Consider the following 24,075-nt stretch of genomic DNA (forward strand, 5'->3'; position numbering starts at 1 on the left):
TCTTGGCCACCATGGGGTCACTAGGATTCTGGAGGTCGGTTCCAAAAGGAGGCGTGCTACCACTCTGGAGATCAACGGTTGAGGGGGAAACATGTAAAGTGCCTCCTTCGACCAGTCCAACTGAAATCATCCCCCAATGACTGATTATCGTGACCCGCTCTGGAGCAGAAGCAGAAACATTTCGCATTTTTGGAGGGTGCAAACAGGTTGATTGTCAGCCTCCTCCAGCGTCGGAATAAGGGAGTTCGATATTTCGAGTTGAGCTCCCTGCTAAAGATCCTGCAGGAAGACACGACTCAGGTTGTCCACTAGGATACTCTCCAGGCCTTTGATATGAACTGCTACCGGAACAGCTCGGTGACGTAGGCACCAATGCCACAGTTGGACACTGAGGGCGTATAATGTGTGAGATACTTCCCCCCTGGCGGTTGATGTAAGCCTGGGCCATGGTATTGTCCAGGTGGATCTGTACGGTGCTGTCCTGGACTAGTGGTAGAAAGGCACGTAGGGCTTGGAATACTGCAAGCAGTTCTAGAAAGTTGATATGCAAGTTGCGTTGGTGTAGGGTCCACTTCCCCTGTATTTGGCGGCCATGGCAATGATCCCCCCATCCCAGAAAAGAGGCGTCTGTTGTGACCCAGACATATGGTAATGGATTCTGGAAAGGTACACCCTCCAGGAGGTTCCTCCGGTCTGACCACCAAGACAGTAATCTCAGGATTTGCAGCGAAACCAGCAGCAGCTTCCGTTGGGGTTCGGGCTGAACACAGAGAGAAATCATAGCTGGATTTTTCACTTCTCTAGTCGAGCAAAACAGATGACCGTGTTGCATTAAGCCATCAACCCCAGAAGCCGCTGAATCGCTTCTGCAGGTTGCAGAGGCTGGTCTTGAAATTGTTGGACTAGGGACCGAATGCTTTGGAAACAGTCCTTCAGCAAGAATGCCCTTTGGGCAGTGGTATCCAGTACGACTCCAATGTAATTGATAACCGAGACTGGATCTAAGTGAGATTTCCTCCAGTTCACCTGGATGCCCAAGTCCTGTAGCAGGTCCAATAGGGATGTGCACGGTCCGGAGAAGTCCAGACCGGCACCGAAGGGGGGGCCTTGTTTTTAGGGCGGGGAGGGCTTGCTTAGCCCTCCCGCCTCCTTGCCCCCGCCAGCGCCCGTATTTAACATTATAGGGGCGCTGGAAACCAGCCGCCCCCCCCCCCGCCGCCGCCGCCACCGCCGCCGCCGCGAAATCACTCTTAAAAACATCCAGCCCTCCCTCCCTCCCAGCTAGCTGCCCGCCCGCCCCACCACCCACCCACCCACCCAGTCGCTCACCCGGTCGGTAGATACTAAGCGAGAGGAGCTCCGGCACAGAGCTCCTCTCGCTAGGAAGGCCTCCGGGAGAATGGTGGCTTGCGTGCGCGCATGCGCGCACCGCAAACCACGCCGTTCTCCGGAGGCCCGGTCTACCCGCCGGGAAAGGGCCGGGTAGACCGGGCCTCCGATCGCTGGGTAGACCGGGCCTCCGATCGCCGGAGGCCCGGTCTACCCAGCGATCGGAGGCCCGGTCTACACGGCCCTTTCCCGGCGGGTAGACCGGGCCTCCGGAGAACGGCGTGGTTTGCGGCGCGCGCATGCGCGCGCGCGCATGCCACCATTCTCCCGGAGGCCTTCCTAGCGAGAGGAGCTCTGTGCCGGAGCTCCTCTCGCTTAGTATCTACCGACCGGGTGAGCGACTGGGTGGGTGGGTGGGTGGGCGGGCGGGCAGCTAGCTGGGAGGGAGGGAGGGCTGGATGTTTTTAAGAGTGATTTCGCGGCGGCGGCGGTGGCGGGGGGGGGGGGCGGCTGGTTTCCAGCGCCCCTATAATGTTAAATACGGGCGCTGGCGGGGGCAAGGAGGCGGGAGGGCTAAGCAAGCCCTCCCCGCCCTTAAAGATATACCCCCCACCCGGACCCGAACCAGCCCAGTCCGAACCGGTCCGGCAGTTCGGCCATTCTTTGGAATGGCCGCCGGACCGGTTCGGGCACACCACTAAGGTCCAACACATATTGGATTTGCGAATGTAACTCGCTTCTGCTTCTCAATGTCAGGAGCCAATCGTCTAAAGCGTAAATCGAGATGCCCTGAGTTCTCAGTTGGGCGATCACTACCGCCATGCATTTGATGAAAACCCTTGGGGCGTTGGACAAGCCAAATGGCAATACATTGTATTGGTATACTTGTCTTCCCAGAGTAAACCGCAGGTATTTCCTGTGTTCTGGGCATATGCTGATATGGAAATAAGCATCCCGTAGATCGAGCATTGCCAGCCACCGTTCCCTTGCAGGAGTGTCGATATTTGCTGCAACGCTGTCATTTGAAATTTCCTGACTCAAACAAACTTGTTCAGGAGGTGAAGGTCCATAATAGGGCGCAGCCCCCCCTCCTGCTTTGGAATCTGAAAATAGCAGAAGCCTTCCTGCCTGTCCGCCCACCACACCAGAGCAATTGCTCCTTTTCCCAATAGTTCCCTCACCTCTGTTTGCAGAGTCTGAGTGAGGGGTAAACCTCATCCCCGTCAATTGTGGCATTTTCCGAAATTCTATGGCATAACTGGAAGAGATTATCTTTAAGACCGACCGGTCTGATGTTATATGGTGCCATGCGGGGGCATGGCTTGCCTATCTGATGGAAGAATACGGCAGGTCCGGAGTGGTGTTCTTGTCCAGCAGCCATAGTGTCTGAGCCCACGCAGGTGGCGGGGGATAGTGGTGACGGTGGAAAGCTTCAAAGACGCTTCTGGGTCTCGGCAGACTTGGCTGTGCGCGATGGAGTTGATTTAGACTTATTGAGCCAAGTGCGCTTCTGAAACGGGTAGTACCGTCTCCTATAGTCTTGGCGGCCCTGACACCTTTAAGTAGGTCACTGCCTTGTAGTGTTTGAATGGTACCTTTGTGCAAAGGAGGAAGTTGTCGGTTGGTCAACGAATGTTCTTGCCATAAACTTTGACTTCTTCATTTGTTCTAATGTGCTCTCAGTTGTTTCGCTAAAAAGGCCTGCACCAAAAAATGGCAGACCTTCAATCTTGTCCTTCATGTGTGCCTGTAGTTGAGAGGACCGAAGCCAGGCATGCCTTCGTAGAGTAATAGCTGCTGTTAGCGATCTTGATTCTGATTCAGCCAAATGCTTGGCTATACCCAGCTGTTGTCTGGTTAAATCCGCAGAGCGTTCCAAAGTTTTCTGGAACTTAGCCTTGAACTCTACTGGTGTCATGGGGTCCAGATCCACTTGTAAGTCCTCCCACATGCTGCGAGTATATTTTGTGATGCATGCAGTGTAGTTTGCCACCTTAATGGACATACACGAGGTGGAGTATATCTTGCGGCCTAGAAAATCCAGTTTCCGACCCTCTTTCTCCAGGGGAACCACATGATGTTTCCTTGACTTAGAGGAGGTTGCACAGTCCATAACCAAAGAGTTTGGGTTTGAATATTTTAACAGATACGTGTTGTCGTTCTCCTGGATCCTGTATAAGCTTTCCAGGTGTTTAGAGGTGTTAGTTGAGGTGTGAAGGACCTCCCATGTGCATTTCAGAGCTGTCGTAATGACCAGGAGCATGGGCAGTGCTCTGGGTCTTGACCATAAAGTTATACACCGGATCATCAATGGTCTGTAACTCGGAGCGCAAGTTCAGGCCCAGTGCTTCAGCGATTGTATGAACATGTTTATGGTAAGACTTCATTTCTTCGTTGGGTGACATGTAAGTGATTGGGGCTATGTTAGTTGGTGGTTCCATCACAGGGCCCTCACCCTCCTGGTCAGATTCAAACTCTAAAGAGCCATAATGATCGGAAGCTGAAGAGACCAGCGAAGCAGGCACTACGGTCTGAGTCTCAGTAGACAGAAGTGGGGTTGCCAATTGTGTGGTCTGCACGGCTACGGACTGTGTAGATGACCTTTCAGTCTGTGCAGACTGCTGGGATGTTGCCACAGGTTCCATTTGAGTCACTGACATTACGTAGGATCTAGAAGGAGTGCATGGTTTCCAAGCTTGCGTATGATTGGAATAATCATAGGGAGCACCAGGCGAGGTAGTCCCCATCAAAACAGCAAGTGCAGGTATGGTGGTTGAGTCATGCGCAAAACCACAAGTATGCCAAGGCAGTGGTGCCTTGAGGTGCTGAGCAGAGAAAGAAGGACACAGTGTCAATTGAGCTGGGTCCTCTATATCAGACGGTGGAAAACCTTTGAATGTCGACACCGAGGGTGTGCTCGAGGTGGAGTCCAATATCAACAGTGTGGTGCATGTCGTGGACGGGTCCAAACTAGCCACTCCAGGGTCATTGTCAACACCCACACAGGCATAGAAAATCGGTATCGGAAGCGGAGCTTGAAGGCTTGGCGTCACTTGCTTTGATACCGATACTATCGGTGTGTGCAGTACTGATACCGATGATGCCCGCTGTACAGGTTTCGAGGGCGGTGACAAAGCTACTGGGGTAGGGGCTGGTGACAAAGAGCGCACCCGAGCACCCAACGTAGAAGCCGCCAACAATTGTGCCTGTTCTAGTTGAGGAGTCGGTGTCGGCATGGAGACCATGGAAGGAGGAGGCTGTGAGGGCAATGCTGGTTCAGGCGGGTCTTGTAAATCCGATGGGGAAGGTGTTCTTTCACCCGTTAGGTCAATTAAGCGCCGGCATTTGTCAGCAGCTGGAATAGCGCAATCTGGACCGACTCATTTCAGAGGGCACGATCTCCTCGGTATCGAGCTGTCCCGCTGGTCACCAGAGCTGGCTGAAGTAGAAGGTGTCGATGCTGATGAGTCTCGATCCCTTGTCGATGTCGATGGCTTGTGTCTCGGGGTAGATATCGATGTCGGGTGCCCTGACAGAGACGCTGAAGCCATTGGACAAGTTGCCAATACCGACATCGATTCCGAGGACCGGTGTCGAGTCGGCATTGAGGACGACTTTGAATGCCGCCAATGTGGAGACGAGGACAACGAGTGCGGTCGAGAGCTTGAAGATTTCTTTTGAGTTGGTGTGACCATCGTTCTCGAAGTTGAGTGCTTCGACGTCGGAGTAGTTGAGGTCGAAGCCTTCGGAGGCTTTTGAGGGGTGCCCAGTGTCGAAGGGCTCAGAACCTCATCATAAATTGTGGCATGCAGTCTCAAGTCCCCATTCTTTCGGGTTTGCTTGGAGAAGAAGAGGCAAATCTTGCACGCTGCCACATTATGCTCCTCTCCCAGGCACATTAAACAAAGATCGTGCAAGTCTTTTGAGGGGAGTTTGGCATTACAACCCTCATGTCCGCCATCTCACAAGATTGGTCAAGTCCATTTCCTTTGGTCTAGAGCCGGGAACACTTTGTCAGCCAGTCCGAGTCAAACATTATACAAGCACGTCAGCCAGTCCGGGTCAACACACAAAAACAGTCATTTTAGCCAGTCCGGGTAACACACAAGCAAGAAACATCAGCCAGTCCAATTAAAACGGGATACAAATTTTAAAGCAGTTTCTCTTAAAAAGAACGAACTCACAAGGAACTTCCGACTGCAATGGCAGACCGAGGTCCTAACGCTAAGGCGGACAGAAAAGAACTGAGGAACGCGATGTCCAGCTGCCCTTAAATAGCACGCTGCACGTGTGGGGGTGGGGCTTGGACGCCTCGACAGGATATAGCCAGCTATGGCATGGCTACCGCATGGTCTCCACACAGGCGCAGAACCCATTCTTATTCATCTAGATCCAGATTATAAGATTATAAAACAGTACTCAAGGCTGTTGCACACTGAGATTATGTCAAAAGTCTTTATGCAAATCTGAGTGATCGGAGGACCTCACAATGAACAAGTTCTTGTGTGTTCTATAAGAATAAATTTCAGTTACACCTAACTTGTACAGTACCTCTTTTCGTTGGTTTCTACTGTATCTCTTGATCTCTGTTTCGCAAACAGCTTGGCCATTCTTTTAGCTTTATTCTTTTGTCTGCTACTCATACCAGCTCGAAATTCTGAATCAATCAACTCAGCAGCTTGAAGAGTCTGAAAAATATTCAAGGATTCAGTGCCTAATCCAATTTGCAGTTATTTTGATATAGAGAAGCACCAGTAGAGTTTTGCTCACACAATGAGGCTTTCATGCCGCCTCTTCTCCACTTCAACCCTTGTGTTCTGCCTCCCAAAGCTACTCATGAAGGTTAAGAGACTTTCCTTAAGAGAGTGGTATGTTGCACGGAAGGCACAGAAGCCAGAAGGGGGAGAAATCACTGGAAATTAGAAACACAGCCCCTTATGCAAGCAGAAGTGCCCTGTGCTTGCACCAAAGGCTCTCCTGACACCATCCCATGTTGGTGATTTTGGAGAGAATGAAACAGAAATGTTCCATATAATTCTCAACTTGAAACCAGAGCAGCAATTTTTCCAATGTATTAAATAAGATTACTGTTTGGAATAACATATTTTCATAAAACTGAAGTTATAGGACAGGCATCTTTTAAAAGAGAGTAATGCTTTACAATGGCAGGAGCACAAACAAAGCCTTATTTATTCGAGTCCTTGCAGTCAAACAGCCTGAGGTTTTACCTACAGGTTGTTTGTGTACAAGAAATGATGAAGCAGGCGTGTAGTCCAAATCCTCATCATTGAACAGGTCTTCTGTATTCATTCCAATTGCAGCTCCCATATCAAGGCCAAGTTTCTTTTGGAGCAGCTTTCTCTGTCGTGCTATCCTCTCTTTGGAATCAATTTCCCCTTAAAAGCAAAAGAGAGATTTTTAAACCATGTTTATCCTTTGATAAAATCAAAGATTTGAACTCATTTAAAATCAAGCATTCAGTTAAAGAGAAACCTAAGTGTTCTTGCATCTTTCAGTACCACCTTCATTGAACTTTTCAGGCATGAAGTGCAACTTACTTTATTAAAATCTCTCTTGACTAGTGTAGCAAGGTTAGGAAAAAGTTCCATATCAATATCTGTTTACGATACAAATATGTATATTTAGTCTGTCCGTGCAGCCTTCTTTAAAGAGGCAAAGTTTCTGCCTATTTGGAAGTACATTATACTATATAGACACCAGATTATTGTTGGATCTATCATTCATCCTTCAATCCAAATACACTCAAGCCAGCTTTAATAAGTCAGAATCAACAGGTGAACATACTGTATTATTCAAAGTCAAATATTCTGAAAAAGCTCTCTTGCTATTTCAGATTACTCAAGTGCAAACACAAACAGTGTTTAGACTGTTAAAGTCAAATACATACCAGAGACACAGACTACATCAGTGCTGTAGAATCAGTATATCTATGTCATGTATCAGATTGATTTGTAATTGAAAGATTAAAGAAATTGACATCCTTTAGCTAACTAATTGAACCTTTAACCAGTTAAAACCTTTTCTATAAACAGTTTGCTACACATTTGAGGAGTTAGAGATTGAGGATTTCCTTGGCTTCCAACATTATGTCTCATAAGCTAAAAATAGACATGTCTTCAGGAAAAGTCTTGGGACCAAATTTAGAGCAGAACTATTTGAGAAATATGGACATGCACCTCTGTAGTACATGCAAAATGCCATCATATTTTCCATGGTTATGCTATGAGTGATTTTTTTTCCCTACTCAGTATGAGTTAAGGATAAACATGTTACATATATATCTGAATTACAAAAGCTCAACTAATTATTTGCTTCGTTCCAGAACGAAGAACTTGTACTAAAAATAGTTTGTACTTTCAAAACCTGAAAGCTTATGGAGTACAATACTAACTTAATTATTCAAGATAAAACAAGATGCCAAAATATGAAGTTCTTCAAAGTAGATATTGCATAACTGATGAGTAGTAGTAAAGGGACAGGTACCTAATGTGTCATCCTGAACTTCAAATTCTGCACCAGCAGACCCAAGAAGAGAAGCACCATGTTTCAAAAGTCGGCAGATATCAAATCGGTCAAAGTGCAACCGATCAGAGGCAGGTATTTCTTCCACTGGACTTTCACAGCCACGCTCTAGGTAAAAATGGATAGAAAACTTAATTGGAATAAGACTGTACTGGACCAAAGAAAGTGCCATAAAGTTTTTTGCCATTCAAAGTCTTCTATTTTAGAAATAAGCTGAAGCCTTACACATGTCCGAGCATAGTAAAAAATAAAAAGCAAACCATGTAACTTATTGTAGAGAGGACAAGAAAAAAACACTTGTTTATTTATTTAAAATATTTATATTCTGCCCCTCCAGTACACTACTGCTCGGGGCGGCTCACAACAATAAAATAGATACAGTATACAATTAAAGTAATAAAATTAAAAAATTTGAGTAAACAAATGAAAAGTTAGGTTAAAAACTATCAGTATTACGTTCAAATTAAAGTTATATTTTAAAAGCTAAAGAGAATTATAAAAACTAAAAACTAAAGTACCTACCAGATATAACCAAAGATGGATGGAGCATTAAAAAGCCTCCTTTAAAAGGTGCATTTTTAGTTGTTTTTTAAAAATACTGAGGGAAGGAGCATGGCAAAGCTCTCCAGGGAGGGCATTCCAAAGCCAAGGGACCACAACCAAAAAGGCCCTGTCTCTAGTCCCTGCCAACCGGATCACTGTTAGTGGCGGGGCCATGAGCAGGGCCTGAGACAATAGACAGAGGGACCTGGCAGATTGATATGGCTGAATACAGTCCAACAAATATCCTGGCCCCAAGCAGTGGAGAGCTTTAAAAGGTCAAGACCAGCAGCTTGAATCTAGCCCGGAAGCAGACTGGTAACCAATGAAGCTGCCGCAGGATGGGTGTGATACTCATGGAACAACTTGCATCCACAAGCATCCTTGCAGCAGGATTCTGGATCTGCTGAAGCTTCCGAACAGTCTTCAAGGGCAGCCGCACGTATAGCATATTGCAGTAGTCCAATCTGGATGTTACCAACACATGAGTGACTGAGGACAGGTCCGACTTCTCCAAGAAGGGTCGCAGCTGGCGAACCAGCCATAGTTGGTAAAAGGCGCTTCTGCACACCACCGCCACCTGCACCTTCAAGAATAACAACGGGTCCAGGAGCACTTCCAAGCTGCAGGCTTTGTCTTTCAGAGGGAGTGTGACCCCGTCCAAGACCATATTTACCTCATTACTCAGATGATCAGTTCTACCAAGCCAGAGCACTTCCGTTTTATCTGGATTAAGTTTCAGCCTGTTTGCCCCCATCCAGTCCAGAATAGCCTCCAAGCCCCAGTTCAGAGCATCCACTGCCTTCCTAGTGTCTTCTGACTTAAAAGATATGTAGAGCTGAGTGTCATCAGCATACTGATGGCAGCGCAGCCCACACCAACGGATGACTTCTCCCAAGGGTTTCATGTATATGTTAAACAGCATGGGGGACAGAATAGGTCCCTGTGGCACCCCTTAGCCAAAGGCCAAGGGGTGGAACAGGCATCTCCTGACACCACCTTCTGAGTACAACCCTCCAGGTAGGAGCGGAGCCACTGTATAACCATTCACCCAAGTCCCAACCCAGAGAGACATCCCAGAAGAATACCATGGTTGATGGTATCGAAAGCCACTGAGAGGTCCAGGAGGATCAACAGAGTCACACTCCCTCTGTCTATCTCCCAGTGTAGGTCATTCACCAGGGTGACAAAGGCAGTTTCAGTCCCATATTCAGGTCAGAAGCCAGACTGGAAAGGATCTAAGTAATCAGATTCATCCAGGACTGCCTGGAGCTGATTACTGATTTCTTAATATACAATACAATGAAAGAGGTGTTGCAGAACAAGTTTAGAAAGCCCAACATAATGTACTTCACAGTAATTTTATATAGTTTTCTTTGAATCACCTTGTTTTGGTCGTGGAGCTGGATTCCATTCTGGTACATTTTTCACTATTGCTTCCACAGCTTGTCCAGCTGCGATTCGGGTATCCCAATTTGTACTCCTTAAGTGTATCAATACCTTTATGAAGTTCAAATATGAATTAGTTGTACTTCACATCTTAAAATATATGGTATTCATTCAGTAACCATCTATCTATCTAGATGATTATCTATCCTGGATGATACTCAATACGTTAGCAGTACAATGGATAGGGCTGTGCATTGGAACATCCAATGCCAATGAATCTGCAGCACTTCCCTGGTGCCATGCAGAGACAGCCACTCATATGTGCATCTGCTCACATTTCCAGCACTGGGGTGGGGTGGGGGTGGTTCTTCTAAAGCAACAGAAGCATACAGCCTAGTTGGGAACTGAAGTTCCTCCCAGCCCCCATGGGGATAAACCCGAGAGGAACTATAGTTCCCAGATGCCTTGCGTACCTTCCCAATGTGGCATATAGGCTTCCATTTCTATAGAAGAGGCCCTCCCCACTGGAACCAGAAATGTAAGGAACTGCATAGAGATATCCAAAATGTGAGTGGCTGCCTCTGCCACTCTTGAACTGTATAAGAGATCTATTATATACTTTGAAAAACTTGGTTGACTGAGCAAAATATTGTCATACTTCCCGATGACCTACAGAAACCAAGTTTTGCATACACAACCCTGGCACTGAAATTAACTGAATGCACTACTTTTTACACTGGAATGTGCTTGGTGTATAGTTTGATTTTTAAAGAAGAAATTCTGAATATAATCAGCAGATTTAAATATTATTGTTCTCAACAGATTTTTAAGACTCAATCAGATTGGTAATTCAAAAACATCATGCCAAAAAGAAGCAGAGGATCTTTCACAAATTCAATTTTACTATGATTCAAATTCACCATACGTGGTAATTATTCAATTAAATCAATAGTGTTTGAAGTTGAAATCCTACAAATGTCAAACTTATTTTACTTCCCTTTTGTAAGCACATACATAATATATATATATTATATTTAATTTTTCTATCAATATAATTTAAGCAAGTGACTTTGCCTGGTCAATGACAGGCCTCACCTACTAGTTTTTTAAATAAAACAATGTGGGTTTATTACTCAAAGGACCTGAGATTATCGAACCTAAGGATTTACATGAAAATAGCTGAGCATCATAAGGTTTTCTGCATTGCAGTTCTGTAGCCGAGCTGAAACTATGTATTTCTACAGAAGATACTCAATATTCAGGCATATCCTTAATCTTTCAGAAGACAGAGGCAATGGTGGCACAGAAGCTCAACAACTCAAAGAACAGAAAACAGCTTCACATTCTTAGCATTTCCACCATGTTCTGAAAATATTATTTAAAATATTTGAAAATATTAGGACTGGGAAGACCCATGTTCAAATCCCAATTCAGACACGAAATTCACTGGGTAAATCTAGGCCAGTCACTTATCCCTCAGCCTAACCTAAGTCACAGGGTTATTGGAAGGATAAACAACCTTGGAGGAAGAGTGGGATATAAACCAATAAATAAATAACTTCATCAAGGGGAAAATGTATTTATACTCCTTTAATAAAAACCACTTCGCGTTTGAAAACACCAGCACCTTAGATTTAGCAAAGTTGATGGTAAGATGGTTATCATTACAATATTGAGCAACACTCTCAAAAGTCTGAGGAGACCAATTCGGGTCTGGGACAGAAGGATCAAATCATCTGCATATAGGAGCACCAGAACCCGATGTCTGCCAACTTGGGGGAGTGAGAGTCCACCTTATTCAACTCAGAGGCCAGGTCATTAATAAATAAATTTAAAAGGGCTGGGGCCAAAAGACAACCTTGTCTGACTCCTCTAGACATGGCAATGGGGTCTGTCAGAGCCCCTTTCGGGTCAAACCTGACATGAATAGAGGAGTCAGCATAGAGTTGTTTGGACAAACCACAATTTGTCAGTATGGATGAAATGACAAATTGGTTTACCTCAAATTAGGAAAGAATAGCCACACATATTTTAAGTCTGGCACCATAGGGAGTGATGGAGAAAATCAACATATTGTACACAATGATACAGATAGTCTATATATTTGCTGAAAATTAGAAGTTACAATATATATGAATGGCCCATGCCCTAAATGAGAGATCTCCTTGAGTACATTTCAGGATTCTTTATGTGGCAGAAGCACAATCTCCAATGACTGAATACTGCAGAAATTCACTTAGAGTTCATTTTAATGATGAAGAATAGCTTCAGCATAACATTACTTAACAAAATACTTACTTTAGCCAAGAGATTATTTAGTTCATGTGGATGAAGTTTCACAACTTCTCCAAGTTGTTGCGCAGCTGCTTTCCTTGTCACTGGTGTTGTGCCAGTGTCCAGTAAGATAAAGAGACGATCAAGCCTAATATGCATGACAAAAATAATGTATAAATACTGTATTTAAAATATTTTTATCCTGCCCCAACAAAGTTTGAGGCTACTTATCCTAAAAATGACAAGATTAACAGTGTAGTAGCTACTCTTTCTATATGACTTGCTCATTACTATACTTTCCATTGTCTGTACTTCACAGGGGATTAAATATCTTGGTAACGACAATGAAATTGACCAAGAACTTGGGTTCAGTCATTTATTTAATGGAGCAGAGGGCAAAGCATAATCATATGGTCATCCAAATCTTGAATATTCAGGCTGACTTGCAACATTGCATGCCAACTTGGATTCCCCCATCCAAGAACACACACACACACACACACACACTTTGGAAAGAAAGAAACAGTTAACCTAGTTTAACTGTGTAAACTGAAAATTTCAAACATTCAAAAGTTACACAAAGCAAATCAGCCAATTTACTAATTTGCACAGCAAGCAGCTTTCTTTAAGTTTGTTGCATATCTTACAGTTATAGGACAATTCTCTCTTTTTTATATATAGCATATTTCCACAAGGCCACTTGTATACTGCAGACATGCGTATTATTGCATATTCAAGTAGTGACAGCCAGTCTCCTTACTATGCCAGCCAAACCAAGCTCAATTAAAAGTAGCATGCTTATTTTAAAACATTTAGCTAAAAATAGCTAAGTAGTCTAATGATAAGGCAAACAATACCTATTTTCTAGATATAAACCAGGTTTTCTAGCATAAAATGTCTGATATGAATTCAAACACAATGAAAACCTATTTGAAAAGAGATCTGAATAATTGTCAAAATCCAATCTTAAGATGTTGTAAGGCAACATAAGCTGATATGACTCAATCTGCATGGGACAGTTTCATCCATCTTGCAAAATGATCTATATCTTAGCGTTTACTTTTTCCAGCATATTTAGGACAAAACACTGACTTCAGTTAAAGCTTCAAATAATTTTATTATTTCAAAAGCAAATCGTGAGACTTAAATTTAGGATTAACAGCCATAGATGGTTTTGAGATGGGCAATGAAATCCTAATCATGTTTACTCAGCTGTGACTCCAAGTTCAAAGGAATTTACTAGAGTAAGTGTGCTTAGGAAGATTGCAGCTTTCTCAAATGAAAGTGTGGTATGCATCCTATAGGGATCTAAATTTTTGCTTCAGTCATAAAGCAGTTGAAGCCATTCACAGGGCTGAATTCTAGCCTGGTACCTAAACCACACAAAGCATTTCTGGCATTACTAGAGTCTCAGGCTTTCCCCAATGGAACAAGAACAGAAAGGGCAGCAAGAACTTAATGCAATGCTGTGTTTGGCCCAGACAAAGAGGTGGTGAGAAACAACAGCAGTTATTCAAAGTGAATTTGAGACTTTCACAATGGCAATTTCAACATGCAGCAGGGGTTCAAGAACTCATTGCTACTCATAACTAACATGCCAATTTTTGGTACTTGATTTTCATTATTCCAGGAAGTTATCCCTGTAGTGAAGTTGTCTGGAAGACAAATAGCTCAGAAACCATCACATCAACAAAAGCCTGAATTCATGTCAGAGAAGATGTGACAGTTGTGTATAAAGGCATAAGCAAGTCTGCCACAGTTCTATAGCCTGAAGAGATTGCAAATATGTACTCTTGATGAAGAGCGTAAGGGGTATCTCACTTGAAGAGACCATGGTCTACCTTGTGCAGAATTCAGTTCAATAATTCCAGCAAGCAGCAGTACTAAGTAGTTTATCAGAAGTTGGCAGTTGTCCACCCAAGATTCAATTTCAGGTTCAGATCCTGGTTTGTTTGGTAACACTGGTTAAAATTAGTCAGAATCCACAGTTCAAATATAATGAATGTACCTGACTTGTCCTTAACCAGAATCTGAATTCATCCATGTGAAATGGAAGGGTGTGTGTGAGATGGCACACAAAACCCATGTTACCTCTGAACCACAGTTAAAAACATGTCTATCATGTTTTGACCACAGCAGAGTCTTTAACAGCTATTTTTGCCACTTACAATAAGTCAACAAAAATTTACTAGTTAACTAACTACCAGACCATATACAACACTACTCGCTGCTTTTCCTGACTTGTTTGGAAGAACGTAAACAAATTTTGCAGCTTAAGACCCTATGGCAGGCCTGCTCAACTTAAGTCCCCCACCTGTTTTTGGACTGCAACTCCCATAATCCCCAGTCAGAGTGGCCAATAGCCAGGGATTATGGGAGCTGTAGGCCAACATCTGCAGGAAGGCTGAAGCAGCCTTGCCCTATGGTCCTAGACTGAAAAAAGAAGACAGTAATCATGCCAAGAGGAAGGGATTTTTTAATTGCACTGACATCTCTTAAGTGTGTTTGTTTAGAGTCCATAAAAACAGTTTAACAAGAACAGTACAACCCTATTCACCCAAAAAGAAGGAGAAAGTCAGTATACGATGAACCTCTCCCTCTGAAATATGTCTCCCCCAGAGGAGCAGGTTTCTCCTGCTGCTTGCACGGCAATCAGAAAGGAAATTAAGATCTTGAGCTAATGGCCCAGTTCTAACAGCTACACTGAACACATGGGAGTTATGACAGAGCACCTTGAGGAGCTGAAGAAGTTTCTTGAACAGGAATCTATGAAGGCATAGCTCCCATATGTGTGATTGCGCAGTGGACCACAGAAAAGATTAAAAGACTTCTGGATCAACTATCAGATATTTCAGTGCTGTTTTGTATGTCTTAGTATTTCCTCTTTTAACATCTTCTATCTATATAATTCTCTAAGACGTACCCATGGCTAATCCCATGTGTGGCAGCTCTCGCGAGAGTTCGCAAGCAGAAGCACCATGGTGATTGGGCAGTGGGGATTCCATATGCAGATAGGGAGGAGGAGCCTGTGAGAGCAGAAGCACCATGGTGATTGGGCAGTGGGGATTCCATATGCAGATAGGGAAGAGGAGCCTGTGATGGTTAAGGACAGTTGGAATTCAAGGAGTAATGGCTAGAAAAAGTTCTTGATTGTAGAGGAGGGAGGGGAAATACACACACACACACACACACACACGTATAGTGGGCAGCTGTCTGCGAAAAGAGGGGTCGTGAGGGAGGAAAGAGCCCCTTCATGAGGAGGCTGCCATTGTGTGAATCAGAGCCAGAAACAAGAAAAACAAGATCAGTTAACTCAGGAAGGGAGAGAGAGAGAGGAAGGAAGGAAGGAAGGAAGGGCGAGGGACGGACCCGAGTCTGTCAGCAGCCCGAGGGGACCAAGCAGCCATGGCACTGAGTGGAACAAACGGCAGCAAGGAAGGGCTTGGTCAACTGCTGCTGCTCCTGTGGGGAGCAGCAGGAGCAGGGCTTGGGTGGGGAGGTCTCTGGGGATAGCTTGGCATATAGGCACCACAATGCTGCAGCCGTGACCAAAAGGGGTGAGGGGGATGGAAACAAAAGGATTGAGGAGGAGGAGTGCGGTTCAGGTGAGGGGGGTGAGGTGAGCAATCAAGTACTAGCATGTAGATGCTCTGTGCAGGTTAAGCTAGTACTATTTATTGCAGCTAAACAATCCTAAATGCATAAGTAAAGTTCAGCTTTTTCCTAAACACTCTTTGTCAAGTTTTCTGAATGTCTTCATTGGACCAAGAAGCAGAGATTTTGCAGAGGGTTTTTTTGGTGTTTTTTCCCCATGTATGCCAAGATTGGGTCTCTTTTTCCTTACCACGGATACGTGAATACGCGGCTATCGAATCACAAATAATGAGGTTTGCCTGTATTTTAAAAAACGTGGTATATGGGAAGGGTTTTTCCACTGTAAAATAACTGAATATTTGTAAGAATTATTTTTGGATTAATTAAAAACAACAACCCAGCACTAAAAAGTCAGATGCTTTAAGACTTTAGTGAAATATTGAAACTATTAATTTACAGTATAAATCTTCCTTTATGTAACTGAGTTGCAATAAAGAATAGGACAATGTGTTCTGTGTATGAGAGGTGTTTGGTCTCATACCAAACTAGAAATATGGAGTGGTTTAGGCAATTCTGCGAAGTTGAGCAACAATTCTTCGACATACCTACATCAAGTGCGGCAAGCCTTTTTTTAGTTTTCTAAAAGTACTACAAAGTCACAGATTTGTTATTTCAAGCAGGCATATATGTAACACAGGACCAAGTATGTCCACAGAGATAAAGACAAAGGAAATGCAGGAAGGATGCAGATGTTATGTTCCCAACAGAAGTCTAATTTAAGCTAAGGCTTTTTAATGTTAAAATAGTTACTATTGATAGGCAAGACTATCACCCTAAAATCTAATTCTGAATAAGTGCAGCTTAAGTGATTTTCTTTTTTAAAAAACAAAACCCTAGAAGGTTTAATATTGACAGAGGTAACCATTGTATTGTTTCCAAACTCATTTTGAAGTTTGGACCCTGTTGCACTCCTGAGGATACCAGGAGCTGGGGATCATTAGAAAGAGGATTGAAAATAAAACTGCTAATATTATAATGCCCTTATACAAATCTATGGTGCAGCCACATTTGGAGTACTGCATACAATTCTGGTCACTATATCTTTAGAAGGATATTGTAGAACTGGAAAAGGTTCAGAATAGGGATGTTCACAAACCGGCAGATAGCCGGTTCGGCGGCGGGGGGGTTACCTTTAAGGAGCAGGGAGGGTGCTCTTACACCCCCACCCCACGGTTCCCCGCCGGCACTATGCTCAAAATCCCTGGCATTGGGCGGCTGGCAGCATACCCTCTTGCCACCTCAGTCAGCACCAGACTAAAAGTAGCCAGTGTGCGTGCATGCACACACACCGGCCACTTCTGGTCTGACAGGATGGCAAGTGGGTATGCTACTGCCCCACACCAGCGATTCTGCGTACAGCGCCAGCGGGGGAAATGCGCAGGTGTGTGTGTGTGAGAACACCCTCCCTGCTCCTTAAAAGACAATGCCCCTGCACCAGCCAAACTGGTTCGTGCACATCCCTAGTACAGAAGAGGTCAACCAAGATGGTGAGGGGCCTGGAATACCTTCCTTATGAGGCAAGGATACAGCATCTGGGGCTCTTTAGTTTAGAAAAGAGGCAACTAAGGGAAGACATGATTGCATAAAATTATGCATGGAGTAGAGAAAGTAGATAGAAAAAATTTCTCCCTCTCACAACACTAGAATCAAGGGTCACCCCATGAAACTGAAGGTGGGAAAAATTAGGACTGATAAGAGGAAGCACTTTTTTTATACAGCTCATAATCTATGGAATTCGTTGTCATGGGATGTGATGATGGCCACCAGCTTGGATGGCTTTAAAAGGGGCTTAGACATGTTCTTGGGAGGACAGGTCTGTCAATGGCTACTAGTCTGGTGGCTATGGGCCACTTCCAGCCTCAGAGGCAAAAGGCCTTTCAATAACAGTTGCAAGGGAGCAACAGCAAGAGAGAGGGCATGTCCTCACTTCTTGCCTGTGGGCTTTCCAGAGGAATCTGATGGGCCACTGTGTGAAACAGGATGCTGGACTAGATCCAGCAGGGCTGTTCTTATGTACACTAAACCTATATACAAAAACCTGATATATTACTGCAAAAGATTAGATCTGTGTTCTTCATTGTAAGGCCCAGGGGCTAGTGGTAGGCCCTATCAATCCTGAGTGCAGCCCCTTAACTGTTTCTTGGGCCTGTATGAAGCTTCAGCCAAAGCCAAATACTCTGCCAGTCCCCCTAGCACCACTTGGGAGGTGACATTCCCACTGTGCAGTGCTCAGCAGGCTGTGTGTAACCTTTAAGAAGAACAGAGTGCTCAAATCCCTGCACCGTCTTGAAAGGTGTGTACTGAGTGCTTCCCAGTGTTTTCCCCATAGAGCTCTTCAGAGGACTCTGTTTTTCTTAAAGGGCCATCCCAACACTGAGAAACATACAGTACTGTACAGAGGTCAGCACAGTGGGAAATGGCTCTCACTAGGACCCTATTATGGGCCTCCAAACAGGTTCAAACACTGGGTGGTGGTGTTTGAACTTCAAAGCCGGGGGGGGGTGCCACTTTGAGGGGGGGGGATGCACTTACCCCTCCCCCCACCAGCAGTCGTTTTCCATAAAAGCCTTCAGAGCAGCAGTGTACCTCCCTGCCGCCCCTTCCCTCTCTTTGACTGGAGTACAAGGTGCGCGTGCACCCACCTGACACGAGCACACACATCCAGTATTTCCGGCCGAAGAGTGGGAAGGAGCGGCAGGGAGGTACACTGCCGCTGCAAAGGCTTTTATGGAAAATGAGCACCGGTGGGGGGGGGGTAAGAGCACCCTTCCCCCGCCCTTAAAGTGGCAACCCCACCCCCTCGAGCCACCCCTGCCCAGTTCTGTGCACATCCCTAGCTCTCACACTGAAAGTTTTTTGCCAAAGTGGCTGCCACTTTTAAAATAGTGACAAACTGCCGTGTAGAAATTATTTGCTGGGAACCAGGGAGTAGAAAAACAGATCTGGGTTCAAATCGTAACAGAGCCATAGACGTGTTGCGTTATGTTTGATGTCAGCTAGGTTCATTTCCCCACCACTATAAAGTGAACTACTACTAATGACAGATATCCACAAAAACAATTGCCAGCTCACCAATTGCCACCAGCCTTTTGGTAAGCAGGATAACCAGCACTATACAGATCTCTTCCCCAAAGAATCCCTATGCTATTTTTGAGAAGGTAAGAAATGACAGGAATTCCTTTTGAATAGAAGAAAACTCCCACTATATATTACCCTCTTCACATTCCAGTGCAAATGAGAGAAGAGCCACTTCTCTCAAGTCCTCTGCTTGTGTGCCAAAAAGGATTTGGGGGAAGAAGAGGGTTTGGAGGTGAACACAAATAATGGCTGACTCATTACCCGATAAACCTGAGTGCATCATATCTAACAGTCATTTTAGTCTTTCCATAAAGTAGCAGAAGTAGTGATGTCAAGTGGTAGTTGAAGATATCCCCTTTAGATACCTTTGTATGAAACACATGCAACCATGTTGGAATCTTGGTTTCTTAAAGAGTTAAGGATATTGTGGTTAACTCAGAGCTATGGCCTTATTTTAGAAATAATGTCCTCAGCACATTTATCTTCAGGATTTTTCACTTTCTGTATTTGTTTTGTTATCTTTAACCTTATTCTGAAAATGCCACCTTCGATTTTTTTCATTCAGTACTGTCTCCAAGGATGCTTCAGCTCTTCAGCTGTTGCTGTATTACAACTCCCATCATCCTCAGCCACAGTGATCAACAGACAGGGATGATGGGAGTCCAACATGTGGAGAGCCAGAATTGTGCAGTCCTAGTCTACACAAACCAGCAGCAGGCTTCCAAGGCTTCAGGCAAAGGTCTTTCTAAATCTTCCTTCTAAAGAGCCATTCGATGAGAATACCAAGGATTGATCCAGGCACTTTCTACATGCAAAGCAAGAGCTCTACTACTGAGCTGCAGCCCTCCTCAAAGAGATACACTGTAATTCTGTCATGAAGTACAGCATAACAATTATGCAAAAAACAAATTGATATTTAACGTAAGAGCAGCCTTGTTGGATCAGGACCAAGGCCTATCTAGTCCAGCACTGTCTCCCACAGCAGCCTCTGGGAAGGCCAAAACCAGGAGATGAAGACATGCCCACTCTTCTGCTGCTTTTCCTCTGCAGCTGGCATTCCTGCCTCTGAACCAGGAGGTAGCCTATAGCCATCAAGACTAGTAGCCACTGACAGGCTCATCCTCTATTCAAACTAGTGGCCATCACCACATCCTGTGGCAGAGAATTCCACAGATTAATTAAGCACTGCATGAAGTAGAACTGACAAAAAGTACTTATTTCCCAGCAATCCATTTCAGGGGATACCTCTTGGTTCTAGTACTGCGAGAGGCCTTCATAGTTCTGTGAACTACTATCATTTGCCTTTTTTTTTTTTGCAAGTTGCCTTTTTTCTAAACCAAAGAGCACCAGATATTGTAGTCCAGGCCTGCTCAACTCTGCCCTCCTCCAGCTATTTTTGGACTACAACTCCCATAATCCCTAGCCACAGTGGCCAACAGCCAGGGACTATGGGATTTGTAGACCAACATCTGCAAGGGGACTGAAGTTAAGCAGCTTTGTTGTTATCTAATTTCATAAGGAAAGTGCTCTAGACCAGGGATTCTCAGCATTGGGTCCCCAGATGTTATTGGACTTCAACTTCCAGACTCGAGTTCAAATCCCCATTCAGCCATGATACTTGCTGGGTGACTCTGGGCCAGTCACTTAGCTCTCAGCCTAACCTACCTTCACAGGGTTGTTGTGAGGAGAAACTTAAGTATGTAGTACACCACTCTGGGCTCCTTGGAGGAAGCGCGGGATATAAAATATATATTAAAAAAAACAGTGACCTTTGGTTAGGGATTATGGGAGTTCAAGTTCAATAACATCTAGGAACCCAATGTTGAGAATCTTTGGTCTAGACCCCTGAGCACCATGGTTGCCCTCTTCCAGCTCTACATTATTCTTTTTGATATATGGTGATCAGAACTGTACATAGTATTCAAAGTGTGGCCAGACCATAGGCTTGTATAAAAACATCATAATGCTAGTAGTTTTACTTTCAAACAGGGCCCTTCCTAGTGATCCCTAGCATGGAGTTTGCCTTTTTCACAGCTGCTGTGCACAGAGTTAACATTTTCAGTGAAATGTCCCAAGATCTCTCTCCTATTTAGCCAGACAGTTCAAACCCTATCAGTGTATATGCAATGTTGGAAATGTGTGGGGTGTGTGTGTGTGTTATTGCCCCAATATGCATAACTTTACACTTACTTATACTGAACCACATTTGCTATTTTGTTGCCCACCCTCCTGGTTTGGAGAGATCCTTTTGGAGCTCCTCATAATTAGTTTTGGATTCCACTGCCCTAAATAGTTTTGTGTTACCTGCGAACTTGATTACCTTGCTTGCTACTTACTCCAATTTCTAAACCATTTATGAGTAACTTGAAGAACGCTGGTCCCAAAGAAACAGGAAGAACAGAAACAGAAAGAAGATTTAACACACACAGTGGGCAATGGCAGAAGCCAACTATCGTTATTGTAGGCTAATACAGATAAGAATAGATTTTACATTCACATGTTCAGAAACAGAGGTTCTTCAGTAAGCTTTCTCTATTACCAAGAGGGGGGGATTTATGGTATAACAGCACTGATTAACAGGAGAGAGACCAAATTTAAAAAAAAAAAGATCACAACCTAGGAAGTTCCAACTTCTATTGCTATTTTATGGGCTTAAGTTCCATTTGCCTGGTTCGTATGTCATTCAACACCAAGGCTTAACTGTGGTTTACTGTGAACATTGCAAGCTTTGGGCTCACACACTCCTTCCTCTCCTTAAAAGCAAAGTTTTTAAAAAGAAAAGCCAGGATTTGTTGTGACATCTGAACCAAGCTAATCCTGGTTTGTTCTAACCACTTCACAATGTACCAGATTTGGACATCATGACAAACCTCAGCTTGTTAGTTGGAGACTTTCTCTTGTCCTATGTGAAATGGGGAGGAGTGCTGTAGTTCAAGGCTTGAGACAGTCCTATGCTACACCATAATGTTCATTAATCTGAACTGGGTTACTGAGCTTCAAACAGCACATTCTTAAGTAGGTTTAAAACTACTTGCAAGTTCAATGCAACTTACTCTCTAGAACAGTGTTTCTCAATGTTTTTGGCGTCATGGACTGGTATGTTATTCGTGCACAGTTTCCCAGACCCGCAGTTAGTAAAGGGATCTCCACCCTCGCCCCCAACCCAACCTCCAGGCACCCCACAAAAAACAAGAGCTCATTTCCGGGCAGCCCTTGCTGCTGGATAATGTTCATTTTGAAGTGAACATTATCCAGCAGCGAGGGCTGCCTGAAAATGAGTTCTGGAGAGCCCCTGCTAGCCCAAAATGGGGTTTTTGTGTGTGTGGGAGAGTGATTTTTATTAGTGATGCCTCATGGACCAGTACCCAACAACTTGCAGACCGGCACCGGTCCATGGACTGGTGGTTGAGAAACACTGCTCTAGATAGAATGTTTAAAATTGTAACCAAAGTCTTTACTTTACATACAGAGTAAAGACTTAGACTTAATTTGCAGAGATGCTCAACGCTTTCAAAATACACCACTATTACTTTTCTCAAAGTCATACATTACACACATTTTTCAGACAGTCTTTCACCAACAGCTGTGTACAATACACACAATGAACACAAGATTTTAATGATGTTTAACAAGTTTTACCATTCTGTACACTACTGATTAGCTTTACAATGTTTTTTCTTTTTTGGCCAGGCATCACACCAATAAGGCTTCCCCCCGTTACTAGGAAAAAGACCAAGTACATTAATAAATATGTCAAACAGATAGCAAGTTGCACATTATGAGAAAAGAGTTCATTTTTGAAACTGTCCTGAATTATAGTTTTCAGCTTACAGTTAGTGCTGTGGAAACAGCACTAGTGACAGGCACAAACAGCAGCAATTGTGGAAAATCCCCATACAGAAGTACAATTATAATAAGTCTAGAAGGCTGCAACATATATGAGCAAATAAGTGAGCATCACATAGAAAAACATCTGACTAGCTAAGCGGGGTGCATAGCTAATCCCTTGGTACTGAAATGCAGTAGCATTATAAAGCATTCCATGCCCAATGAACATAGGTTGACAGATGAAATGCTTCTTTATTAAAATGAAAGCCTAACTGCACACAGGTGCACACATATAAGCAGGCAAAATCCTGACTGCCCTAAGGATTCTCATTCATTTCCGTCGAGCCAGAACTGCACTCTGAAAGCTAAAGAATGAGTAACTCCTCTGGCTCATCGGATATGAGGTGGCTACTCATCCAGCAGAAATCTCTTAATAATTTAGATTGCCCAGAGGGCGAAAAGAAGAAGCGGCGGATAACGCTTCCCCGCATGGGGGCCTTTAAGCTTAGGGAGAAGCTAGGCAAGCCCTTAACCTGGGGGTGAAGGGCCCAGCTCCTTTGGCCTGCACTTTCCCTTGCTCTCACGGACGGAAGCGATGCTTGCCTCCCCAGGACTCAATTGGCAGCCTCCCTTCCGCCGCCCCACGAGGCCTCCTCGTCCTCGGGGACAGAAACTCGGGCGTAGGGAGAAACTTGCCAAGATAAGGGACTAGACTCGTGTAAGCTACCGGCTCCCCTAGCCCACATGCCCACCACCTCACACCGACCTGGAGACGGCCATGGCTGGAGAGAGACGCAACCGGGGCCTGGCTGGGCAGGAAAAGAGCCGCCACGGTTCTGGCAGGAAGGAGGGGGGCAGGGCCCTGGCCTGGGCCTCCGGGAAGCCCGCCGCGGCCCACAAGCGGGACAGCGGCTAGACGCGGCTGCAGCCGGCGGCGGCTCAAGCCCCCCTCCCCCCTTCGGGCGTCTGTGCGAGTGGCGGCGACACGAAATAGTAGCCGCGCGGATTAAAGCTTCTATTCCTCCATCACCAGGGAGAAGCCCGATGCCTGGTTTTATATGAGCAGCCATCTTGTATTTATTCCCTTCCTCCATGGAAGCTGCTTCCTGATTGGTACGAACGCTACGTCGTAGCCAATAGCACGAGCCCTTTGAAAAGCAGCGCGAGGGTGGGGACAGACGGGGGCTAAATCGGAATCTGCCATTGATTTCGCCGAGCCTCGCAGAGGAGGCAGTAGCTGTGGGCAGTGCCATTCACCCACCCGGGTGAGAGGAGAAAAAACGAACTCGGCAACTGTATCAGTCTCCCAGCTTCGGAGATGAAAGCAGCCCATATTTTTCGTTTCTGCGACTTGTCTAATATATTTGATTAGTAAAACAAAGCGCTGAATACATTAACTCAAAAGACAAATATCCTCCCCCGCAAGCTCATGCAATGGAA

At 44.8% G+C, this 24,075-nt stretch overlaps 1 protein-coding gene across 2 annotated transcripts in view; it reads right to left on the bottom strand.

Annotated features, from left to right (window-relative positions):
* The window catches only part of BTAF1 (B-TFIID TATA-box binding protein associated factor 1), a 113,775-nt gene extending 90,064 nt beyond the window's left edge, over positions 1-23,711 (bottom strand). For both annotated transcript variants that reach the window (XM_053308218.1, XM_053308219.1), the window contains exons 1-6: positions 23,402-23,711; positions 12,100-12,223; positions 9,798-9,912; positions 7,834-7,980; positions 6,562-6,725; positions 5,881-6,017 (exon numbers count right to left, since the gene is read on the bottom strand). In XM_053308218.1, the coding sequence (XP_053164193.1) occupies positions 5,881-6,017; positions 6,562-6,725; positions 7,834-7,980; positions 9,798-9,912; positions 12,100-12,223; positions 23,402-23,415 (701 nt within the window). In that variant the 5' untranslated portion in view covers positions 23,416-23,711. The remainder of the gene's footprint in view (positions 1-5,880; positions 6,018-6,561; positions 6,726-7,833; positions 7,981-9,797; positions 9,913-12,099; positions 12,224-23,401) is intronic.
* Positions 23,712-24,075: the final 364 nt, after the last annotated feature.

Source organism: Hemicordylus capensis, chromosome 3 (genome assembly GCF_027244095.1).
Source record: "Hemicordylus capensis ecotype Gifberg chromosome 3, rHemCap1.1.pri, whole genome shotgun sequence".
Lineage (NCBI taxonomy): Eukaryota > Metazoa > Chordata > Lepidosauria > Squamata > Cordylidae > Hemicordylus > Hemicordylus capensis.